This window comes from Phyllobates terribilis, unplaced genomic scaffold (genome assembly GCF_046119375.1).
Source record: "Phyllobates terribilis strain yellow unplaced genomic scaffold, ASM4611937v1 Scaffold_160__1_contigs__length_4322635, whole genome shotgun sequence".
In the NCBI taxonomy this organism is placed as follows: Eukaryota; Metazoa; Chordata; class Amphibia; order Anura; family Dendrobatidae; genus Phyllobates; species Phyllobates terribilis.
In genome coordinates this window covers 965,182-987,188 of record NW_027362920.1, presented here as the reverse complement: position 1 = coordinate 987,188, position 22,007 = coordinate 965,182, and the positions used below count along the sequence as shown (strand labels likewise).

General features: G+C 46.3%; 1 protein-coding gene across 1 annotated transcript in view; it reads left to right on the top strand.

The window, feature by feature from the left end:
• The first annotated feature begins 2,049 nt into the window (after positions 1 to 2,049).
• LOC141207026 (dynein axonemal heavy chain 12-like) overlaps positions 2,050 to 22,007 on the top strand; it is a 161,979-nt gene continuing 142,021 nt past the window's right edge. The window contains exons 1-3 of the mRNA XM_073664372.1: positions 2,050 to 2,055; positions 2,124 to 2,245; positions 3,377 to 3,659. Of these exons, the coding sequence (XP_073520473.1) occupies positions 2,050 to 2,055; positions 2,124 to 2,245; positions 3,377 to 3,659 (411 nt within the window). The remainder of the gene's footprint in view (positions 2,056 to 2,123; positions 2,246 to 3,376; positions 3,660 to 22,007) is intronic.

Sequence of the window (22,007 nt, the reverse complement as noted above, 5' to 3'; positions counted from 1 at the left end):
GGATGGAGGGGCAAATACTCCTACCCAGGATGAATGGAGGGGCATATACACCTACCCAGAATGGATGGATGGAGTGGTATCTACACCTACTATGGATGGATGGAGGGGCATCTACACCTACTGAGAATGGATGGATGGAGGGGCATATACACCTACCCAGGATGGATGGATAGAGGGGCATATACACCTACCAGAATAGACTGCGCAGGATGGATGGATGGATGGAGGGGCATCTACGCCTACCCAGAATGGATGGATGGATGGATGAAGGGTCATATACACCTACCCAGGATGGATGGAGGGGCATATACACCTACCCAGGATGGATGGAGGTGCAAATACTCCTACCCAGGATGGATGGATGGAGGGGCATATACACCTACCAGAATAGACTACCCAGGATGGATGGAGGTGCATCTACGCAAACCCAGAATGGATGGATGAAGGGGCATATACACCTACCCAGATTGGATGGATGCATGGATGGATGGATGGAGGTGCATATACACCTACCCAGGATGGATGGATGGAAAGGTATCTACGCCTACCCAGGATGGATGGATGGAGGGGCATATACACCTACCCAGAATGGATGGATGGAGGGGCATCTACCCCTACCCAGGATGGATGGATGGAGGGGCATCTACACTTGCCCCTCCATCCATCCATTCATCCTGGGTAAGTGTAGATGCCCCTCCATCCATCCATCCTGGGTAGGTGTAGATGCCCCTCCATCCATCCATTCATCCTGGGTATCTACACCTACCCAGGATGGGTGGATGGATGGAGGGGCATCTACACCTACCCAGGATGTATAGATGGATGGAGGGGCATCTACACCTACCCAGGATGGATGGATGGAGGGGCATCTACACCTTACCCGGGATGGATGGATGGAGGGGCATCTACACTTACCCAGGATGAATGGATGGAGGGTCATCTACGCCTACCCAGAATGGATGGATGGAGGGCATATACCCCTACCCAGGATGGATTGATGGATGGAGGGGCATCTACACCTACCCAGAATGGATGGATGGAGGGGCATCTACGCCTACCCAGAATGGATGGAGGGGCATATACACCTACCCAGAATGGATGAATGGAGGGGCATATACACCTACCCAGAATGGATGGATGGAGGGGCATATACGCCTACCCAGAATGGATGGATGGAGGGGCATATACACCTACCCAGAATGGATGAATTGAGGGGCATATACACCTACCCAGAATGGATGGATGGAGGACCATATACACCTACCCAGGATGGATGGAGGGGCATGTATACCTACCCAGGATGGATGGATGGAGAGGCATCTACACCTACCCAGGATGGATGGATGGCGGGGCATATACACCTACCCAGGATGGATGGATGGGGACGCATGGATTCCACTCAGTATCAGCAGATTCTTGACAATAATGTTCAAGAATCAGTGATAAAGTTGAAGTTACGCAGGGGATGGATCTTTCAGCAAGACAATGATCCAAAACACGTCTCCAAATCTACTCAGGCATTCATGCAGAGGAACAATTACAATGTTCTGGAATGGCCATCCCAGTCCCCAGACCTGAATATCATTGAACATCTGTGGGATCATTTGAAGAGGGCTGTCCATGCTCGGCGACCATCAAACTTAACTGAACTGGAATTGTTTTGTAAAGAGGAATGGTCAAAAATACCTTCATCCAGGATCCAGGAAATCATTAAAAGCTACAGGAAGCAACTAGAGGCTGTTATTTTTGCAAAAGGAGGATCTACTAAATATTAATGTCACTTTTCTGGTGAGGTGCCCATACTTATGCACCTGTCAAATTTTGTTTGAATGCAGATTGCACATTTTCTGTTAGTACAATAAACCTCATTTCAAGGCAGAAACATTACTGTGTCCAACAGTTATAACATATATCAAACTGAAATAGCTGTTGCAAAAACACCAATTTTTATAAAACATTAAGCTTAAGATTAATAGGGGTGCCCAAACTTTTTCATATAACTGTATGTTCTAATTATTTTTTTAATATGAACTATTGGCACAATAGTCAATGAATGTGACCTTTTTTCAGTCTCTATAACTATATAATGGAATCTTACTTATGGGCTATCTACTTTGTTTTAGGCTTTAAGCGCCACTTCTCTGACCGGACTTCTGGAAAAACTTCAGGACAGCAATGTGCTTCTGGATAAAATCATGAAAGGGCTGAATGCCTATCTGGAGAAGAAGAGGCTTTTTTTCCCACGGTATAGTCCTTTCACTTGTTGCAATGATTCTATATACTACTTAAAGAAATTTTTTTTTTTCTTATTTAAACGCATTGAAATCATTTTTGTAATTGGATTTCATTAATAATTTTGCACTGTTTGCCTTCTATTGGCTCTGTGTTGCGCTGGCTATTGGACTTATTTTTAATCTGTCTTTTTTCAGCTCCTCTTAGCCGATTTATGACCACAGATCACATCAAAGCTGAATGTGCAGGAAACAAAAAGCCTAACGGTGCAACATTTTTAATGAAACTGAATTGTCGCAAATACTCGCAATTAAATGGGTATTCCCATCTCCAAGATCCTATCCCAATATGTAGTAGGCGTAGTAATAATAATATTAGCAAATACCTCCAATTAGAAGTGTAGTATAGTTCTTCTGATTCTCTGTCGCTTTCCCCATGTGCAAGGCATTGCAGTAGCTTTGGTATCCATAGTTACAACCACTCATATAGTGACAGTTATTTGCTAGTGGTCGTAACCTAAGCTACTGCAATGCCCTGCACATGGGATAAGCGACAAAGCAAATCAGAAGAACTATACTACACTTCTAATTGGAGGTATTTGCTAATATTATTATTATGACGCCTACTACATATTGGGGTAGAATCCTGGAGATGGGAATACACATTTCAGTTAAATAAAAAAAGTTCCCAAAACTGGATAGCCCCTTTAAGCTAGCCATACGCATGAGATATGAGATACCCGTGGTCTGAATGGTTATTTGGCTACTTCTTCTGACTCCCACATATTCTGCTGAACAGTCATGTGTTTTTAATGGGGAGAGAGGAGAAAGTCAGTACTGGACACCTCCGGCAGCGGGTTATCTCCCCTGAGAACCAAAAGACCGGGTATTGAAATCCCATCTGCCCGATCCTTCTGGCCCTGACATCCTCTATCGGGGGAGAGTCAGGAGACCCCCATACACATCAGTGGGTAGGCCGGTCCTGCTGCAATCGTCAGGTTTAAACTATTTTAATCCAATGTGTATGGGGACTGAATCTTTACTTTAAAGCTTTGCTTTTCTATTTTCTCACAGACACTAATACAAATGGCGCCTGACCCAATACTTTAATGACATTTTTATCATATTGTGCATTTTCGCTTTAGCTTTTTCTTCCTGTCCAACGACGAAATGCTAGAAATTCTCTCTGAGACTAAAGATCCTCTGCGGGTCCAACCACATCTAAAGAAGGGCTTTGAAGGCATCGCAAAGCTGGAGTTCCTTCCTAACCTGGACATCAAAGCCATGTACAGCACCGAGGGGGAACGCGTAGAGCTCATCCAGACCATCTCCACCTCCGAGGCTCGGGGGGCCGTGGAGAAGTGGCTCATCCAAGGGGAAGATGTCATGTTAAGGAGCGTGCATGATGTTATTGCTCGGTCACGAATGGTACGGATCTACCTACAGACCAAAAGCATTAATTGGAACTAATCTAGTACTTTTATATTTGTATAAGATTATTTGGCAGCAGTGAATGATTTGTGGATGATGTATCTCTTGCTATAGAGCCAGGTAGCAGATCTTCTACCTGCAATCGGTAGAAATGAATTTGCTAGATAATACTAGTAAGGTTGTCCCTCTCTTAAATGCTTCTGTCAACGTAATTTAACTTTGTTTTCTAAAAGGCGTACCCTGAGACTGCAAGAAAAGACTGGGTGAGGGAATGGCCGGGACAGGCCGTGCTCTGTGTGTCTCAGATGTTCTGGACCAGTGAAGTGCATGAAGCTATCGGCAGTGGCCCAGAGGTACGGCATAAGCTCCTTTACTGATCAAGGTGGCTTCACTAGAAACAGTCATGGCCGGAAGTGTTGGCACCCTTGAAGTATTTTTCCATAAAATTATTGAAATTGCATGTGTATTTTTTGTTATACACATGTTTATTTCGTTTGTGTGTATTGGAACAACAACAAATAAAAAACAGAGAAAAAAAAGGCAAATTGGATATCATTTCACACAAAACCCCAAAAATGGGCCGGACAAAATTGTTGGCATCTTTCCAAAATTGTGGGTAAACAATTTTGTTTCAAGCATGTGATGCTCGTTCAAACTCACCTGTGGCAAGTAAAAGGTGTGGGCAATATGAAAATCACACCTGAAACCCGATACAAAGGGGAAAAGTTGACTCAATCTTTGCGTTGTTACGTGCCACACTAAGTAGGGAGAACAGAAAGAGGAAAAGAGAACTGTCTGAGGACTTGAGAACCAAAATTGTTGACCAATATCTTCTTTTTGTGTTGTTCCAATACACACAAATTAAATAAACATGTGAACAACAAAACATGTGTAATTGTAATAATTTTCTGGGAGAAATACATATATATACATTCATAGACAGACTTCATGTGTTCTCCTGCTAATAGACTGTCATACCCAGGGACGCAGCTTATAGGAGTTTCCAGGGGCGGATATACCATTGGTGCAACAGAGGTAAGGGGACCCACATTCACATCAAAAGATGCAAGTAGCTTCTTTCACAGCACGTTATTAGACTGCAAAGAGTCCATGTACTGTTCTTGCCCAGGGGTCTTCTCCTGGGGGTTGCAGTTGTACAGCGGCTCAGTATCTTGAAGGTACCCAAAAGGCTCCATAGTATTGTTGGGATTTTGCATTGATTCATGCATCTTGTCTAGAGATGAGCAACTAAATTTGCAGGACCTTGGTCTAAGAGAGCAGGTTAGTAGTCTGTGGCTGTTGGATGGGAGCCTTGCTAACCGCCTCTTACATGCCGGCATCCCTGGCTCCTCTTTTGATTAGCCGGCCAGGCGTGATGTCATTTGTGCCTCACACCACAACTATGACATCGACATCAAAAGAGGAGCCGGAGATGCCGGTTCACGGGGCTCCGGTCCTGCGGCCGTGGAATACTGACCCGACTGTTGGACCAGAGTCCTGCAGATCCATTCGCTCATCTCTACTCTCGTCATATCTACCAATAAGGGAAGACATTGTATGGGATTTCCCATAATACCAGCATAAAATGAATCCATCTGCATTGAGTTTTCCATGCTGTTTGTGGCAGGGTTTTATAGAGGTACATCGGGGTATTTGGAGCCCTGGGTTCAATCCAGATCTCCAACTTCTATAAAGATATGTTGTAAAATTGTTGTGTACATTATAAAGTGCCTGCATATTGTGGAGTTCTCAATCTAGTCTGCAGCTTATAATCTGTATAGATTTCAGCCCCCTTGCAATATGTATGTTCTATGAATGTTTCTGCAGATGATTTCACCGTTACATCCTTCTTGTAGGGCCTGAAAAACTCCTATGATAATCTGCAGCTCCAGCTAAATGATATTGTGGAGCTTGTGCGAGGAGGCAAATTGTCCCAGCAGACTCGCACCACATTGGGGGCTCTCGTCACCATAGAGGGGCACGCTCGTGACGTGGGCATGGAAATGATCCTAACAGGTTTGTGCAAACATCATGGCTGGCACCAAACTTTCCAATACCATGTTCTATTTATCATACACTACATGGAGAAAGGTATTGTGCCCCCTCCACATTACCCCTACAGGGGCTTTTATGGCCCCCTATTCTAAATCCATATACAGGATGTTAATATGGAGTCCGTCCCTCTACAGATATCACAGCTCAATATGCCGAGCACCTTCATACATTTCACCCCATTCCTATGTTCTTTCCATATCTATGTTATATTCCCCCCTCTTTTCTTTGAGTTTTCATAGGACACAATTGATCTTGTCACAGTAAAGCAATCTTGGGGTGTACTTACAATGACGTCTATGGGGCAGTAGTCATTTCTGCATATTGAGATGGTGGTCCCTATATAGGAATGTTTTTGCATCTGTAGGTGTCGGCATCCCCGTATATGACTCATTGGCACAATTGATATTCTTTATAGTCAGTGTTTTGGATGGCCTAGGTGCGGTGTGTAATATTTTCTATCAATGGTGTGTGTGCCCTCCTCTGTGCGGTGTCCTTCCATAACCATGGATGTACTAATAAAGGGTTTTTATGTCAATTCCTTTAATGACCTTTTGTTCGGTTTCTTTGTAGGTATTATGTAATTCTCTGAATGGTCAGCCATTCTAAGCCTGAGCAGACATATGGCAATGTAATTGATGTGTGACTGACATTGTTCTTCCCTATGTTGCGGTGACATATTTATGCTGCCATTGTGCAGTATTTGTTCTAATTAATCATCCTAAAGGTGTTTAGTGGGGTTGAGGTTGAGAACGTGTGTGAAACAGTTCTGCTCTTCTATTCCCTTAGGGTTGGAAGCTACAATTGTTTAAGATGTCTTGTGCTGAAGCATTAAGATATCTTTTCACTGGATCTAAGGGGCCTAGACCAACCCCTAAAAACAAGGCCATACCCCTACCAGCAAACTGTACAGCGGGCACAATGCAGTTAATAGGGTAACGTTCTCCTGGCATTCACCAAATCCAGACTCGTCCATCAGATGCCAGATAGAGAAGTGTGATCCGTCACTGCACAGAACAGGTCTCCTCCAGAGTCCTGTGGTGGTGGCTTCACACCACTCCATCCGACGCTCGGCATCGTGTTTGGTGATGTAAGACTGCATGCAGCTGCTCGGCCATAAAGCTCCTGGCGGGGGCGCAGTGTTTGTGGTGATGTTGTTACCAATGGAGTCAGGAAAGCGTTCTGCCCTCTGCTCCTCAGCACTCAGTGACCCCGCTCTGTAATGTTCCGGGGTCTCCTGAGTTGCTGCAGTTCCTTCTATTCCTTAATAATATCACTCACATGTGATGGGGGAAGATTTAGGAGGGGAGAAATTTAATATCCAGACTTGTTACCCCGGTGGCTCCTATTACAGGACCGCGCTGGTATCAGAGAGCTCTGCACCACCAGCCGTTCTGTCATATGTTAGTAACAGCACACAGCATGGGAGGGCAGATGTTATACACCGGGGGGCGTGGGGATTGATGTTATACACTGGTGGGGGGCGAGAGTCTTAATGTTATACAAGGCCGAGGGGCCAGATGTTATACCCTAGGGGTATGAGGGGCTAGATGTTATACACTGAGGGGCGAGGGGACGGATATTATACACCAGGGGCGAGGGGATTGATGTTATACACTGGTGGGGGGCGAGAGTCTTAATGTTATACACCAGGGGCGAGGGGCCAGATATTATACACCGGGGCGAGGGGACGGATATTATACACCAGGGGCGAGGGGCCAGATATTATACACCGGGGCGAGGGGACGGATATTATACACCAGGGGCGAGGGGACGGATATTATACACCAGGGGCGAGGGGCCAGATATTATACACCGGGGCGAGGGGACGGATATTATACACCAGGGGCGAGGGGACGGATATTATACACCAGGGGCGAGGGGACGGATATTATACACCGGGGCGAGGGGACGGATATTATACACCAGGGGCGAGGGGATGGATATTATACACCAGGGGGAGGGAGCGAGGGGACAGATATTATACACCAGGGGTGAGGGGACGGATATTATACACCAGGGGTGAGGGGACGGATATTATACACCAGGGGTGAGGGGACGGATATTATACACCGTGGGCGAGGGGATGGTTGTTATACACTGGGAGCGAGGGGACGGATATTATACACCGGGGGGGCGAGAGGCCGGATGTTATACACCAGAGGGAGGGAGCGAGGGTACAGATGTTATACACTGGGGCTGGGGGCCGGATGTTATACCCTGGGGGTCGGATGTTATGCAAAGGAGGGCTTGGGGTTGGATGTTATACAGTGGGGGTGAGGGGACGGATGTTATACTAAACTAGGGGCGAGGGGCGGATGTTATACCCCGGGGGAGGCGAGAGGCCGGATTTTATAAACTGGGGGCTGAGAGTCCGGATGTTATACACCATGGGCAATGAGACTAAATGAAAAAAGCAGAATTCGGTGACTAGGAGTTTTGTCCTATAATGTATGTGCATTTGCCTTCCCTTTAGAAACTCTCCCTTGTGATTCTGCAGTGTCTTAGAGGTTGACTATCTTTTCCTACATTGCTCAGGAGTTTCTCATGAAACAGACTTCCAGTGGCTTGCCCAACTCCGCTATTACTGGGAGAATGAGAATGCGAGAGTGCGAATCATCAACTGCAATGTGAAGTCCGCCTATGAGTACCTGGGCAACTCCCCACGCCTGGTCATCACTCCGCTCACTGACAGATGCTAGCGGACTCTGCTATGATGTGATGGGTTATGCTCAGAAATCTTTTTGACTTTTGTATGATGCATGAAACTTATTAGAAAGTTTATTGATATTTCATACCAGTTCTTTCATGTTTCATTGGTAGATCAGTGCTTTTTATCTAAATCTTGGTGGAGCTCCAGAAGGTCCGGCCGGCACAGGAAAAACTGAGACCACCAAAGATTTGGCCAAGGCGCTGGCCGTGCAGTGTGTGGTCTTTAACTGCTCTGATGGTTTGGACTACATAGCAATGTGAAAGGTACATACAATGTTAAGCTGCTCCATTGCAGATAATAAACTGACTCCAACCGATGTTCTGCTGACACCTTTTGATTATATAGTACAGAACAAAAGTTTGGACACACCTTCTCATTTAAAGATTTTTCTGCATTTTCATGACTAAGAAAATTGTAAATTCGCACTGAAGGCATCAAAACTATGAATTAACACATGTGGAATTTATATACTTAACAAAAAAGTGTGAAACAGAAAATATGTCTTATATTCTGGGTTCTTAAAAGTCGCAGGTTAACAGCAGCTCAGATTAGAGACCAGGTCAATGCCACACAGAGTTCTAGCAGCAGACACATCTCTACAACAACTGTTAAGAGGAGACTTTGTGCAGCAGGCCTTCATGGTAAAATAGCTGCTAGGAAACCACTGCTAAGGACAGGCAACAAGCAGAAGAGACTTGTTTGGGCTAAAGAACACAAGGAATGGACATTAGACCAGTGGAAATCTGTGCTTTGGTCTGATGAGTCGAAATTTGAGATCTTTGGTTCCAACCACCGTGTCTTTGTGCGACGCAGAAAAGGTGAACGGATGGACTCTACATGCCTGGTTCCCATCGTGAAGCATGGAGGAGGAGGTGTGATGGTGTGGGGGTGCTTTGCTGGTGACACTGTTGGGGATTTATTCAAAATTGAAGGCATACTGAACCAGCATGGCTACCACAGCATCTTGCAGCGGCATGCTATTCCATCCAGTTTGCGTTTAGTTGGACCATCATTTATTTTTCAAAAGGACAATGACCCCAACACACCTCCAGGCTGTGTAAGGGCTATTTGACCAAGAAGGAGAGTGATGGGGTGCTACGCCAGATGACCTGGCCTCCACAGTCACCAGACCTGAACCCAATCGAGATGGTTTGGGGTGAGCTGGACCGCAGAGTGAAGGCAAAAGGGCCAACAAGTGCTAAGCATCTCTGGGAACTCCTTCAAGATTGTTGGAAGACCATTTCCGGTGACTACCTCTTGAAGCTCATCAAGAGAATGCCAAGAGTGTGCAAAGCGGTCATCAAAGCGAAAGGTGGCTACTTTGAAGAACCTAGAATATAAGACATATTTTCAGTTGTTTCACACTTTTTTGTTAAGTATATAATTCCACATGTGTTAATTCATAGTTTGATGCCTTCAGTGTGAATGTACAATTTTCATAGTCATGAAAATACAGAAAATCTTTAAGTGAGAAGGTGTGTCCAAACTTTTGGCTGTACTGAATATACTTTTTTTTAGTTTTTCAAAGGGCTGGCATCATCGGGAGAATGGGCGTGTTTTGATGAGTTTAACCGTATTGAGCTGGAGGTGTTGTCCGTGGTGGCCCAACAGATTCTCCGCATCCAGAGAGCCATCCAGACGAAGATGGACATGTTGAACTTCGAAGGAACAGAACTGAAGCTTAACCCAAATTGCTTCGTAGCCATTACCATGAATTCCTGCTACGCGGGACGTTCTGAGCTGCCGGATAACCTCAAGGTAAAGAGTCCAGTGCCTTGCATCGGGTCCTTCCACAACATTTCTATAGGATTCAGCTCAGGACTATGACTTGGCCATTCCAAAACTTTATGTTTATTCAACCATTCTTTTGTAGAACGACTTGTGTCTTTAGGCCATTGTCTTGCTGCATGACCCACGTTTTCTTGAGATTCAGTACATGAACTGATATCCTGATATTTTCCTTTAGCATTTGCTGATAGATTTTAGAATTCATTGTTCCATCAATGATGGCAGCCGTCCTTGGCCAAGTGCAGCAAAACAGGCCCAAAGCATGTTACGATTACCATCTTTGTGTTTCACAGATGATAGGAGGTTCTTATGCTGTAATGCAGTATTTTCTTTCTGCAAGCATATAGCTTCTCACTTAAAATCTCTATCTTGGCCTCATCCTTCCACAAAGCATTATTCCAGTTACCTATTGATGTGCCCAGGTGAGTTTTAGCAGTGACATTTTAAATCGCATTGCCTTTCTCCTTGCAATCCTGCCATGCTCGCCATTGTTGTTCATTGTCCTTCTGATGGTGGACTCATGAACAATTACATTAGCTAATGTGAGGAGAGGCCCTTAGTTGCTTAGAGGTTACCTTGAGTTCCTTTGTGACCTCACAGACTGATGTAGCTTTAACCACTTCTCGCCAGAGCCTGTTTTTGCCTTCGTGACCGGGCCAATTTTTTCAATTCTGACCACTGTCACTTTATGAGGTAATTACTCTGGAACGCTTCAACGGATTCCCCTGATTCTGAGAATGTTTTTTCGTGACATATTGTACTTCATGATAGTGGTAAAATTTCATCGATATCACTTGCATTTATTTGTGAAAAAATCGGAAATTTGGCGAAAATTTTGAAAATTTTGCAATGTTCAAACTTTGAATTTTCATGCCCTTAAATCAGAGAGATACGTTGCACAAAATAGTAAATAAATAACATTTCCCACATGTCTACTTTACGTCAGCACAATTTTGGAACCCAAATTTTTTTTTGTTAGGGAGCTATAAGGGTTAAAAGTTGACCAGCGATTTCTCATTTTTCCAACAAAGTTTAAAAAACATTTTTTTAGGGACCACATCATATTTGAAGTCACTTTGAGGGGTCTTTATGACAGAAAATACCCAAAAGTGACACCATTCTAAAAACTGCACCCCTCAAGGTGCTCAAGACCACATTGAAGAACTTTATTAACCCTTCAGGTGCTTCACAGGAATTTTTGGAATGTGGAAGAAAAAAATTAACATTTAACTTTTTTCACAAAAATGTTACTTTAGACCCAATTTTTGTTATTTTCGCAGGGGTAACAGGAAAAAATGAACCCCAACATTTTTTGTGCAATTTCTCTTGAGCGCGCTGATGCCCCATATGTGAGGGAAAACCACTGTTTGGGCGCACGGCAGGGTTCGGAAGGGAAGGAGCGCCATTTGACTTTTTGAATGTAAAATTTGCTTGAATAATTAGCAGACGCCATGTTGCGTTTGGGGAGCCCCTGATGCGCCTAAACAGTGGAAACCCCCCACAAGTGAAACCATTTTGTAAACTAGACCCCTCAGTGAACTTATCTAGATGTGTGGTGAGCACCTTGAACCCCCAGGTGCTTCACAGAAGTATGGAACATTGAGCCGTAAAAATAAAATTTTCACATTTTTGCAACAAAAATGTTTTTCAGACTCCAATTTTGCATTTTCATAAGGGTAACAGGAGAAATTGCTCCATGCAATTGTTTGTGCAATTCCTCCTGAGCACGCTGATACCCCATATGTGGGGGAAAACCACTGTTTGGCGCACGGCAGGGCTCGGAAGGGAAGGCGTGCCATTTGACTTTTTGAATGTAAAATTTGCTTGAATAATTAACAGACACCATGTTGCTTTTGGAGAGCCCCTAATGCGCCTAAACAGTGGAAACCCCCCACAAGTGACCCCATTTTGGAAACTAGACCCCTTAGGGAACTTATCTAGATGTGTGGTGAGCACCTTGCACCCCCAGGTGCTTCACAGAAGTTTATAATATTGAGCCGTAAAAATAAAATTTTCACATTTTTCCCACAAAAAATGTTTTTCATCCCCTAATTTTGCATTATCATAAGGGTAACAGGAGAAATTGCACCATTAAATTTGCTGAGCAATTTCTCCTGAGTATGCCGATACCCCATATGTGGGGGAAAACCACTATTTGGGTACACTGCAGGGTTCGAAAGGGAAGGAGCGCCATTTGACTTTTTGAATGTAAAATTTGTTTGAATAATTAGCGAACGCCATGTCGCATTTGGGGAGCCCCTAATGTGCCTAAACAGTGGAAACCCCCCACAAGTGACACCATTATGTAAACTAGACCCCTTAGGGAACTTATCTAGATGTGTGGTGAGCACATTGGGAGACATAATAAACAAATCAGTAGCAGGTGAAGAATTGGTTTTATTTATTTTTTACGCCGTTCCTCATGCGGTATAAGTGATGAGATTACTTTATTCTTCGGGTCGGTGCGATTACAGAGATACCAGATTTATATCGGGTTTTTATGATTGACAGCTGTCACACACTAAGAGACGCTTTTTTTTGCAAAATCTAGTTTTTGCATCGCCATATTTTGAGAGCTATAATTTTTCCATATTTCGGCTGACAGAGTCATGTGACGGCTTGTTTTTTGCGGGACGAGTTGACATTTTTATTGGTACCATTTTTGGGAACGTGACATTTTTTGATCACTTTCTATTCCATTTTTTCGGAGGTAAAATTAACAAAAACCAACAATTCATTGTTTTTTGAGGTTTTTTTTATGCCGTTCTGCGTGTGGTAAAAGTGATAAGGCAGCATTATTCTTCGGGTCAGTACGTTTACAGCGATACTACACGTACTGTATATTTTTTTATGTTTTGGCGCTTTTACACAATAAAACAATTTTATAGAAAAAATATTTTTTTTGCATCACTTTATTCTGAGCGCTATAACTTTTTTATTTTTCGGCTAATGGAGCTGTATGGCGGCTTTTTTTTTTGTGGAACAAGATGACGTTTTCAGCGGTACCATTTTTATTTCCATTTTGCTTTTTGATCGCATTTTTTTTCCACTTTTTGTTTGGCGATATGAGGAAAAAGCATAGTTTTTTGCTCCGTTTTTTATTTATTTTTAATTACGGTGTGCATAGGAGTTAATTAGTGTGACAGTTTTATAGCTCGGGTTGTTTCGGACACGGCGATACCAAATATGTGTACTTTTATTGTTTTTGCATAAATATACGGATTTATCGGTTTAATATTTTATTTATTTATTTTTATTTATTTTGTGATTTTTTTTTTAACAATTTCAAAACATTTTTTTTACTTTTTTTTACATTTTTACTTAGTCCCTGTATGGGACATTAATTTTTATTTTTCTGATCACTGATCTCATGTAATGTAATAGACATATATTACATTACATGAGATCTCTGCTGACTGTTTCACAGTCAGTGTCTCCTGCCAGGCTTCTGCTGCAGGCTGAGTCAGGCAGGACACCATATATGGCAGATCTGGAGGCGGTCCTGTGACCTCCAGCTGCCATAGCAACGTCAGGTCCTGGAAGTATCAGGGGTCTTCGGAGAGGTAAGTATACGACCCCCTCTCCTCCTGCTGTCTTCTATATGCCGCGGTCACTATAGATCGCGGCATATAGAAGACAGCAAAGGGTTAATGTAGCACCCCGAGGGCTCGGCTGCTACAGGGGTATTGCACCTCAAACCAGAGGTGTGATATTCCACTCCCGGGTAAGGATGGATTGTGGACCAGGACTCAGTAGCTGCATGCACCACACACACCCCATTTCCGAGGGACAGCTCAACGGTGCTCCCACAAGATAGAAGTGCAGGCACGACAGCATCTGTCCCTGGCTGGAGTGGGGAGGGGGTGGAATACCCAGTAGTGTAGGAGCAGATAGGGGTGGGTCTCTGGGCATAGGTAGGAGCCCATTGGTTGCTAGTCACCTGGGCTTGGGTGTCAGAAGGAGGTATATAAGGTGGGCACCATCTTAGAACAGAGTCGAGTTCAGTCCGGTTCAGTTCAGAGAGGAGGAGAAGACAGGAGTTCAGCCAGAGAGGGCTGACAGGGAGCTGTGGCTCAGTCTGGGCCCAGCTCCAGAGACAGGCCTGGAGTGGAGGCCAGAAACAGCAGAAAGAGAGAGGAGAAGGAAAGGAAAGTAAGAAAGGAACTGGAACAGAGGAGAAAGGAAGCAAGGAACACAGAGAAAGGCCCAGAGACACGAGGACCGAAGGAACCCCATATGCCCAGAGGAGATACAGGGTGAAGGGTTGGCAGAACAGGGTACCGCAACCCAAATTGGTGGAGGCAACAGATTCCTCAGCCAAAGACCGGAGGTTGTTACCACATCTTGGTGCGACCCCTCACTACATCCACCAGAAAGGCATACCGTATAGGGTCAGGGAAACCGGGAGAGGTTTCGCCAACAGAAGGCCCGAGGAAGCTGGACAAAGGTGGGTCACTGGTGGGGACGGCCAGAGAAAGGTAGAGAAGGGAGCTCTGAACCACACTCTGGAATTACCTGGGAGTTGACCCAGTCCCTTGCCTGGTGGACGCAGCGCGGCTCGGGCAGTCATCGCCTGCAGCATTGACATGAACAACAACTGTGAGTAAAGCATTGAAAACTGCAACCGCACGTCTCTGTGGTTCCACGCCGCACCAGCACCATTAGCACTGGGACGCTCACACCATCACTCCCATCATCTCTCACATTAGCTGCCCTGAGGCAATACTTCTCCCGTGGGGAGTTATCCCATACTCAGTTGCGAAAACAACATCAGCCTCAGCGGTCTGCAGCGCGGCGGCGGTCCCCACTGACCGCAATCCACGGGTGGCGTAGTCGGACATTTGCTATACATTAAGACTGCCACTGGTTTGACCACCCTGGGCACGGACCGGGTCACCGCCACACGGAGACTACAACCCCCAGCATTCTACAACAGGCCCGGTTCCCCTGCACAACACAGGCCCAGGGGGCGCGTCAAGTTTGGCGTAGTCGGCAGGATCGAGACCAACCCGCCACAAACGGGTATCGCGTGCCTGAAGAAAATTGTACACGTACCTGGAAAAGAAGTCTCCCGCCATTTCCCGAAGTTTCCCGCCATCCGGAGCAGATTCCCGCCATCAGAAGCTATCTTGGACCGTTTCCCGCCATCGGACGCCATCTTGGGTCGTTTCCCACCGTCTTCCCGCCATCCGCAGTCGTTTTCCCGCCATCGGGCGCCATCTTCGGGACGCCGCGCGGGAAGAAGAGGGGCGTGGACGCCGAAAGCGCGCGAGATCTGAAGCTCCGCCCCACGCACCGACGCTGCGTAAGGTCCAGAAAGGGAGAGGGAGCGACGCTGACGTCACAGGAGCGCGACGCAAGGTCCTCAACCCCGACGATCGACTGCGGAGCCGCGGCCTACGGAGGAAGATCAACGCAAGGTAGGCCACGGTCCACCAGGGGGGAGGAGGACACCAGGAACGGAGAGCAAGATGGTGGACCGGCAGCAGACCAAGCTGCCCAGCATCGGCAGTGCCCAAGCCGTCGCGGGCCCCGACCAGCGCCAGGAGAAGACGCGTGATGCAGGAGTGGTCGCAGGAGCAGGTAAGAGGAGTCTCCCTGTCCCGGACGCTGCCAGCGTCAGCCTGCTCCCGAGCCCCCTGGTGGAGCCGCCGATCCCGGGCGCTGCAAACACCGACCTGCTCCAGACCCCGCAACAAGCCCTGCTGCCGAGCCCTCCAGCCCTGGTCGATGCCACCACCAGCCAGCGCAAAGGCCCAAAGTCGCACCCTCTGATCCCGGGCGTCGTCAACAGCGGCTCTCTCCAGGCCCCGCCGCAAGGCCTGCTACACAAGGGCACCAAGGGACTGTATGCCCTCCATGTCCACCGTCTAACAGAGGAGGAGCTGAGGTACCGCCCAGACATGGACTACCCTGAGGATCCGGACAGATCTGAAGACTATGAGGAAGGAGCATCAGGAGGATACCGTTACCAGTAAACGGTAAAATGGAACTGTATATAGTTACCCATAAGGGTATAGAAACTGTTGCTGAGTGGAGTGTGGTCCCCGTTGGAACTAATGTGGAACTGTTAAAGGACTGTTATCTGTGTGCCCCTAATCCCTAACCAGGCTGAGGACTGTGAGCAGCCATTCCCCTATCCCCACTGGTCGAGGACTGAGAGCGGCCACCCTTGTATATAGTTGCGCTTCCTAAAGCGCCCCCTACTGGTTTTATACAAAAACCGCAACGTCTACCTCAAGGCAGATTAAATGGACTGTTGCACCTTTTCCTGGTCGCAAGTTGCACAGCGGCCAGAGCTCAAGAATGTTCTACTTGAAAAAGTTTTATATTGAAAAGTTTTATATGCTGCTAGAATAATAATGCAAATGTTTCATGTGATGTTTTATATGCTAAAAGAGTTCCGGTAGTTTTGACCATAGCTAGTGACAGAAGAATGTTAAAGAAAAGAAAAAGAGTACCAGCAACGTTAAAAGAGAAAAGTGCCTCCCATAAAGGGATGGGTTTATAGTTATTGTCTTATATACGAATGCATTCTAAAAATTTGTATGTTTAAATTGTTTTGCTCTTTTCCAGCCCGAGGACGTGCTGTGATTTACCAGCGGGGAATGTAGCACCCCGAGGGCTTGGCTGCTACAGGGGTATTGCACCTCAAACCAGAGGTGTGGTATTCCACTCCCGGGTAAGGATGGATTGTGGACCAGGACTCAGTAGCTGCATGCACCACACACACCCCATTTCCGAGGGACAGCTCAACGGTGCTCCCACAAGATAGAAGTGCAGGCACGACAGCATCTGTCCCTGGCTGGAGTGGGGAGGGGGTGGAATACCCAGTGGTGTAGGAGCAGATAGGGGTGGGTCTCTGGGCATAGGTAGGAGCCCATTGGTTGCTAGTCACCTGGGCTCGGGTGTCAGAAGGAGGTATATAAGGTGGGCACCATCTTAGAACAGAGTCGAGTTCAGTCCGGTTCAGTTCAGAGAGGAGGAGAAGACAGGAGTTCAGCCAGAGAGGGCTGACAGGGAGCTGTGGCTCAGTCTGGGCCCAGCTCCAGAGGCAGGCCTGGAGTGGAGGCCACAAACAGCAGAAAGAGAGAGGAGAAGGAAAGGAAAGTAAGAAAGGAACTGGAACAGAGGAGAAAGGAAGCAAGGAACACAGAGAAAGGCCCAGAGACACGAGGACCGAAGGAACCCCATATGCCCAGAGGAGATACAGGGTGAAGGGTTGGCAGAACAGGGTACAGGAACCCAAATTGGTGGAGGCAACAGAGTCCTCAGCCAAAGACCGAAGGTTGTTACCACATCTTGGTGCGACCCCTCACTACATCCACCAGAAAGGCATACCGTATAGGGTCAGGGAAACCGGGAGAGGTTTCGCCAACAGAAGGCCCGAGGAAGCTGGACAAAGGTGGGTCACTGGTGGGGACGGCCAGAAAAAGGTAGAGAAGGGAGCTCTGAACCACACTCTGGAATTACCTGGGAGTTGACCGAGTCCCTTGCCTGGTGGACGCAGCGCGGCTCGGGCAGTCATCGCCTGCAGCATTGACATGAACAACAACTGTGAGTAAAGCATTGAAAACTACAACCGCACGTCTCTGTGGTTCCTCGCCGCACCAGCACCATTAGCACTGGGACGCTCACACCATCACTCCCATCATCTCTCACATTAGCTGCCCTGAGGCAATACTTCTCCCGTGGGGAGTTATCCCATACTCAGCTGCGCAAACAACATCAGCCTCAGCGGTCTGCAGCGCGGCGGCGGTCCCCACTGACCGCAATCCACGGGTGGCGTAGTCGGACATTTGCTATACATTAAGACTGCCACTGGTTTGACCACCCTGGGCACGGACCGGGTCACCGCCACACGGAGACTACAACCCCCAGCATTCTACAACAGGCCCGGTTCCGGGTTCCCCTGCACAACACAGGCCCAGGGGGCGCGTCAACTTTGGCGTAGTCGGCAGGATCGAGACCAACCCGCCACAAACGGGTATCGCGTCCCTGCACAACACAGGCCCAGGGGGCGCGTCATTAACATCACTGGGACCTGATCCAATCAGGTCCCGATGATGTTCCCTGTCAGAGCTATCGCTCTGCACCGCTCCCGCAGCGCTTGCAGGACCCTCAGGGTCCTGAGTGCTGCGGGACCACCCACCGTTTTTAAACGTCGGCGCTGCACAGAGCCCAGGCAGCACCGACGTTTATCTACAGTGGGCCGTCGCGAAGCGGTTAAGTCAAATTTATGCAGTAATACAGAAATTTTTGAGGGGTTCACAAACTTTCAAGTAAATACTAGGTTTACAAAAGAAACATAAGATTTCATCAAAGGGATTATTCTCCCCCAAACCTATATGAGATTGTACATTTCCTATGTATAATCACAACACCTGATGCCCTCATTTCTGCAAGCTCCTTAATATTGATGTCCCATTCTCCTATTTTCCAAAATGGACACAGTAGAGGTGTGGAGAGAGATTTGGAAAGTGTTAAAGGAGTATTCCCATCTCCAAGATGCTATCCCAATATGTAATAGGTGTAATAATAATATTAATAGCAAATACCTCCAATTGGAAATGTAGTATAGTTCTTCTGATTAGCTATGTTGCTTAACCCATGTGCAGGGCATAGCAGTAGCTTAGGTATCCATGGTTACGACCACTAGCAAGTAACTAACTGTTACTATGAGTGGTCGTAACCATGGATACCTAAGCTACTGCAATGTCCTGCACATGAGGGTAAGAAACATAGCTAATCAGAAAAACTATACTACATTTCTAATTGGAGATATTTGCAAACATTATTATTATTATTACACCTATTACATATTGGGACAGGATCTTGGAGATGGGAATACCCCTTTAACCACACTTTGACTGACTTTCCTCTGATGTGGAATAGACACATCACTTTTAGGTCTGGGGTGGAGGATAGTGTAAATGGACATAATGGGTTCCCCGGCTCTATGCCTAGTTTACAGTTCTTTAGTTTCATTTGTTGACTGACCCATCTGGTTTGCGCATTTCAGGTTCTTTTCCGGACTGTAGCAATGATGGTCCCCAACTATGCTCTGATTGCGGAGATCTGCCTTTATTCTTATGGTTTTCTGCACGCTAAACCTCTAAACATTTACAAACTCCCCGTCAGCCAGCAAAAACGAGTTCACTGACAGTATCTCACTTAACTCATTCTGCAGCCGGCAATTAACAGTGCAACACAGAGGCCACATGTATTCCCTATGGAAAAACAATTCTGCAGCATATTTTAGTGCAACTCAGCAGCGTTCCATTCCTCTTTTATCATTCCTGGAAATGTAGGAATTAATTGAAATCTGTCAATAACGAGTACCCTACACAGTCTGACAATGTCACCACTGTTTGGGCACAGTCAGATTGTATAGGGTTGTCCCCTATATAGATTATATATACATTATATATCATTTACACATACATTTCCAGGAGGTATAACAGAGGGACGATACAATGTAGAGTTTTAGGAAAAGAGGTTTCATCCTTATTTTTTGGAGAATACTATTCTTTACTAATACAGACATACCACAAGAACTGACGGCTCCTTTGTAATGGGGTTCCTCACTTTTAATATTGTTTCATGTCATATTGTATATGAATTATTTTATCATTTAATCCTTTTTCATTCTATTTAGCTCTTGCGGTCAATTAAGGATGTAAACAAACGCAAATTTTCCTCTGTTCAATGGGATTACCAGTGACCTGTTCCCTGGCATTCAACTTCCGAAAGCCGACTATAAGGTATTAAAATATAATAGTGTCTTAAAGGGGTTTGCCAAGACTTAAAGAGGACTTGTCCCTCGCCATAAATATGGAAATGCCGCTGTTCTCCTGACTCCGGCATTGTTTTTCTTTTCTTCCTGCTCCTCTCCGTTCCTGACATCTGTCACTCTCCTCTAGCCCTTTAAGCCAACTGGGCAAGGCCTTCCTGAAGAATCCCACAGAGAGGACTTGATGACCACGCCCACTTGGCTATTAAAAATTATGAACTAGATTTCTATAAAGAGGCTATATCTCAGGAATGGAGAGGTGCAGGAGCAAAAGAAAAACAACACCGGATTTAGGAGAACAGCGGCATTTACACCAGGTAATAAAATTGCATATTAATGGCAAGTGATAGGTCCTATATAGCTGGCCAGCTATCATTTGGATGACAGTTATCTTTCCCGGCTCCCCCATATTCAGCAATGCTCGCTCCTGTTTTCTCTATGACAGAGTCGCTGCCAGAATCTTATGGCAGCTGCTAATTTCAGGGTCAGAAAGTAAGGATCGGGTGATTAAATTCCATCCGCCCGATTTTTATGTCCCCCAACATAATCTGTCATGAGGCCCCCATACACAGTAGATGGTAGACCAATCCCATTGAAATCACCCGATCCTGATCCACTGCTTTGGAATTGGGTTACATGACCTTGTCACTCATCGTCCGGTCCCATTAGTGCAACCTGGGCAGCTGCACAGGGGCACCAGAGATAAGGGGGCTCACTTATACCTCCAATGCAGGATGATCTGATGTAGAAAACAAATGGTTAAAACATCTGTGAGTGATTTATCGCTAGTTTAGTTGTAGGTTATGGAGACATTTTTTTTTAGATGAATGTATCGATTCGCAGGAGACTGATCCAATGGCCAGGTGTCATGGGTGCGTCAGATGTGACAGACAGTCGCCCTGCAGTTGGTTGCAGGAGATCCCTTCGTTTGGCATTACAGACATCTTCTTAGCGGTCTCACTGTAGGACCCAGAGGCTACCTCCCTCCTGCTCTAATTGACAATCAGGCCTGGGTGTTTAAATACTTCCAGGTTGCTACACAGAGGTGCCAGTGATATTCACATGACCCCTTGTGAAGGCTTGGAGCAAGTGCAGCTCTTACTTCCTCTCTGGAAGAGATGTGTGTGCCATCTCTCTGAAGTCGACTCAAGCTAAGCTACTTCCCCTGTGTCTGTCTCCCCTTGCTGTCTTTAGTTGTCAGTGGGGATCGAATAGTGCTCACCCCCCTTCCCTATCCAGGGTCAAGCGCTAAGGAAATACAGGGATAGGTTCCTGTGCGGCAATTGGTGAGGAACCAATATAGAGTCGGTAGGGGAGACAGGGTGATTGCAGATCAGCCTAGGAGGTCTCCATTTCCCCCTTTCCCTAGTATCTGGGCTCCCTTCCCCTCATCCCTTTGTGTCGCACTTTGTCTTTCCTACACTGTGCGTGACATCAGGTCAGTGGTGGGCACTGAATGAGACCCCTGAGAGCCACCTTATTTCTTTCTGCCCCCTGGCTCTTCTTCAGATTAGCCGGCCTGCCATGACGTTATGGTTGCAGCATGATGTACACCAGGCCATATAATCAGAAGAGGAGCCGGGGATGCCGGCAGCTAGGAGGCGGCTCTCAGGGGTCCCGTCCAGCGGCCACAGAATACTGATCTGGGTCCTGAAAATGTATTCTCCCACCTCTAATTGGATCCACTGTAAACAGACTGATGAAATATTTTACCTTCCTTTTGCTCAGGATTTACTGGAATGCGCACAGGAGAGCTGTGCTGGACACAACATCCAGCCCGAGAAGGTCTTCCTGGAGGAAATGATCCAGACGTATGAGATGATGATTGTCAGACACGGGTAAGCTGGAACTACAGAAGTCCATGGGACGGGGGATTTATTATTCGCTGTTTCCATTTTATACAATGGACCATGCTGCATTTTGTTTATCCCGTACAGTTGTATGTTGGTTGGAGAGCCGTTCTCTGGAAAAACGAAGGTCCTCCACGTCCTCGCTGATA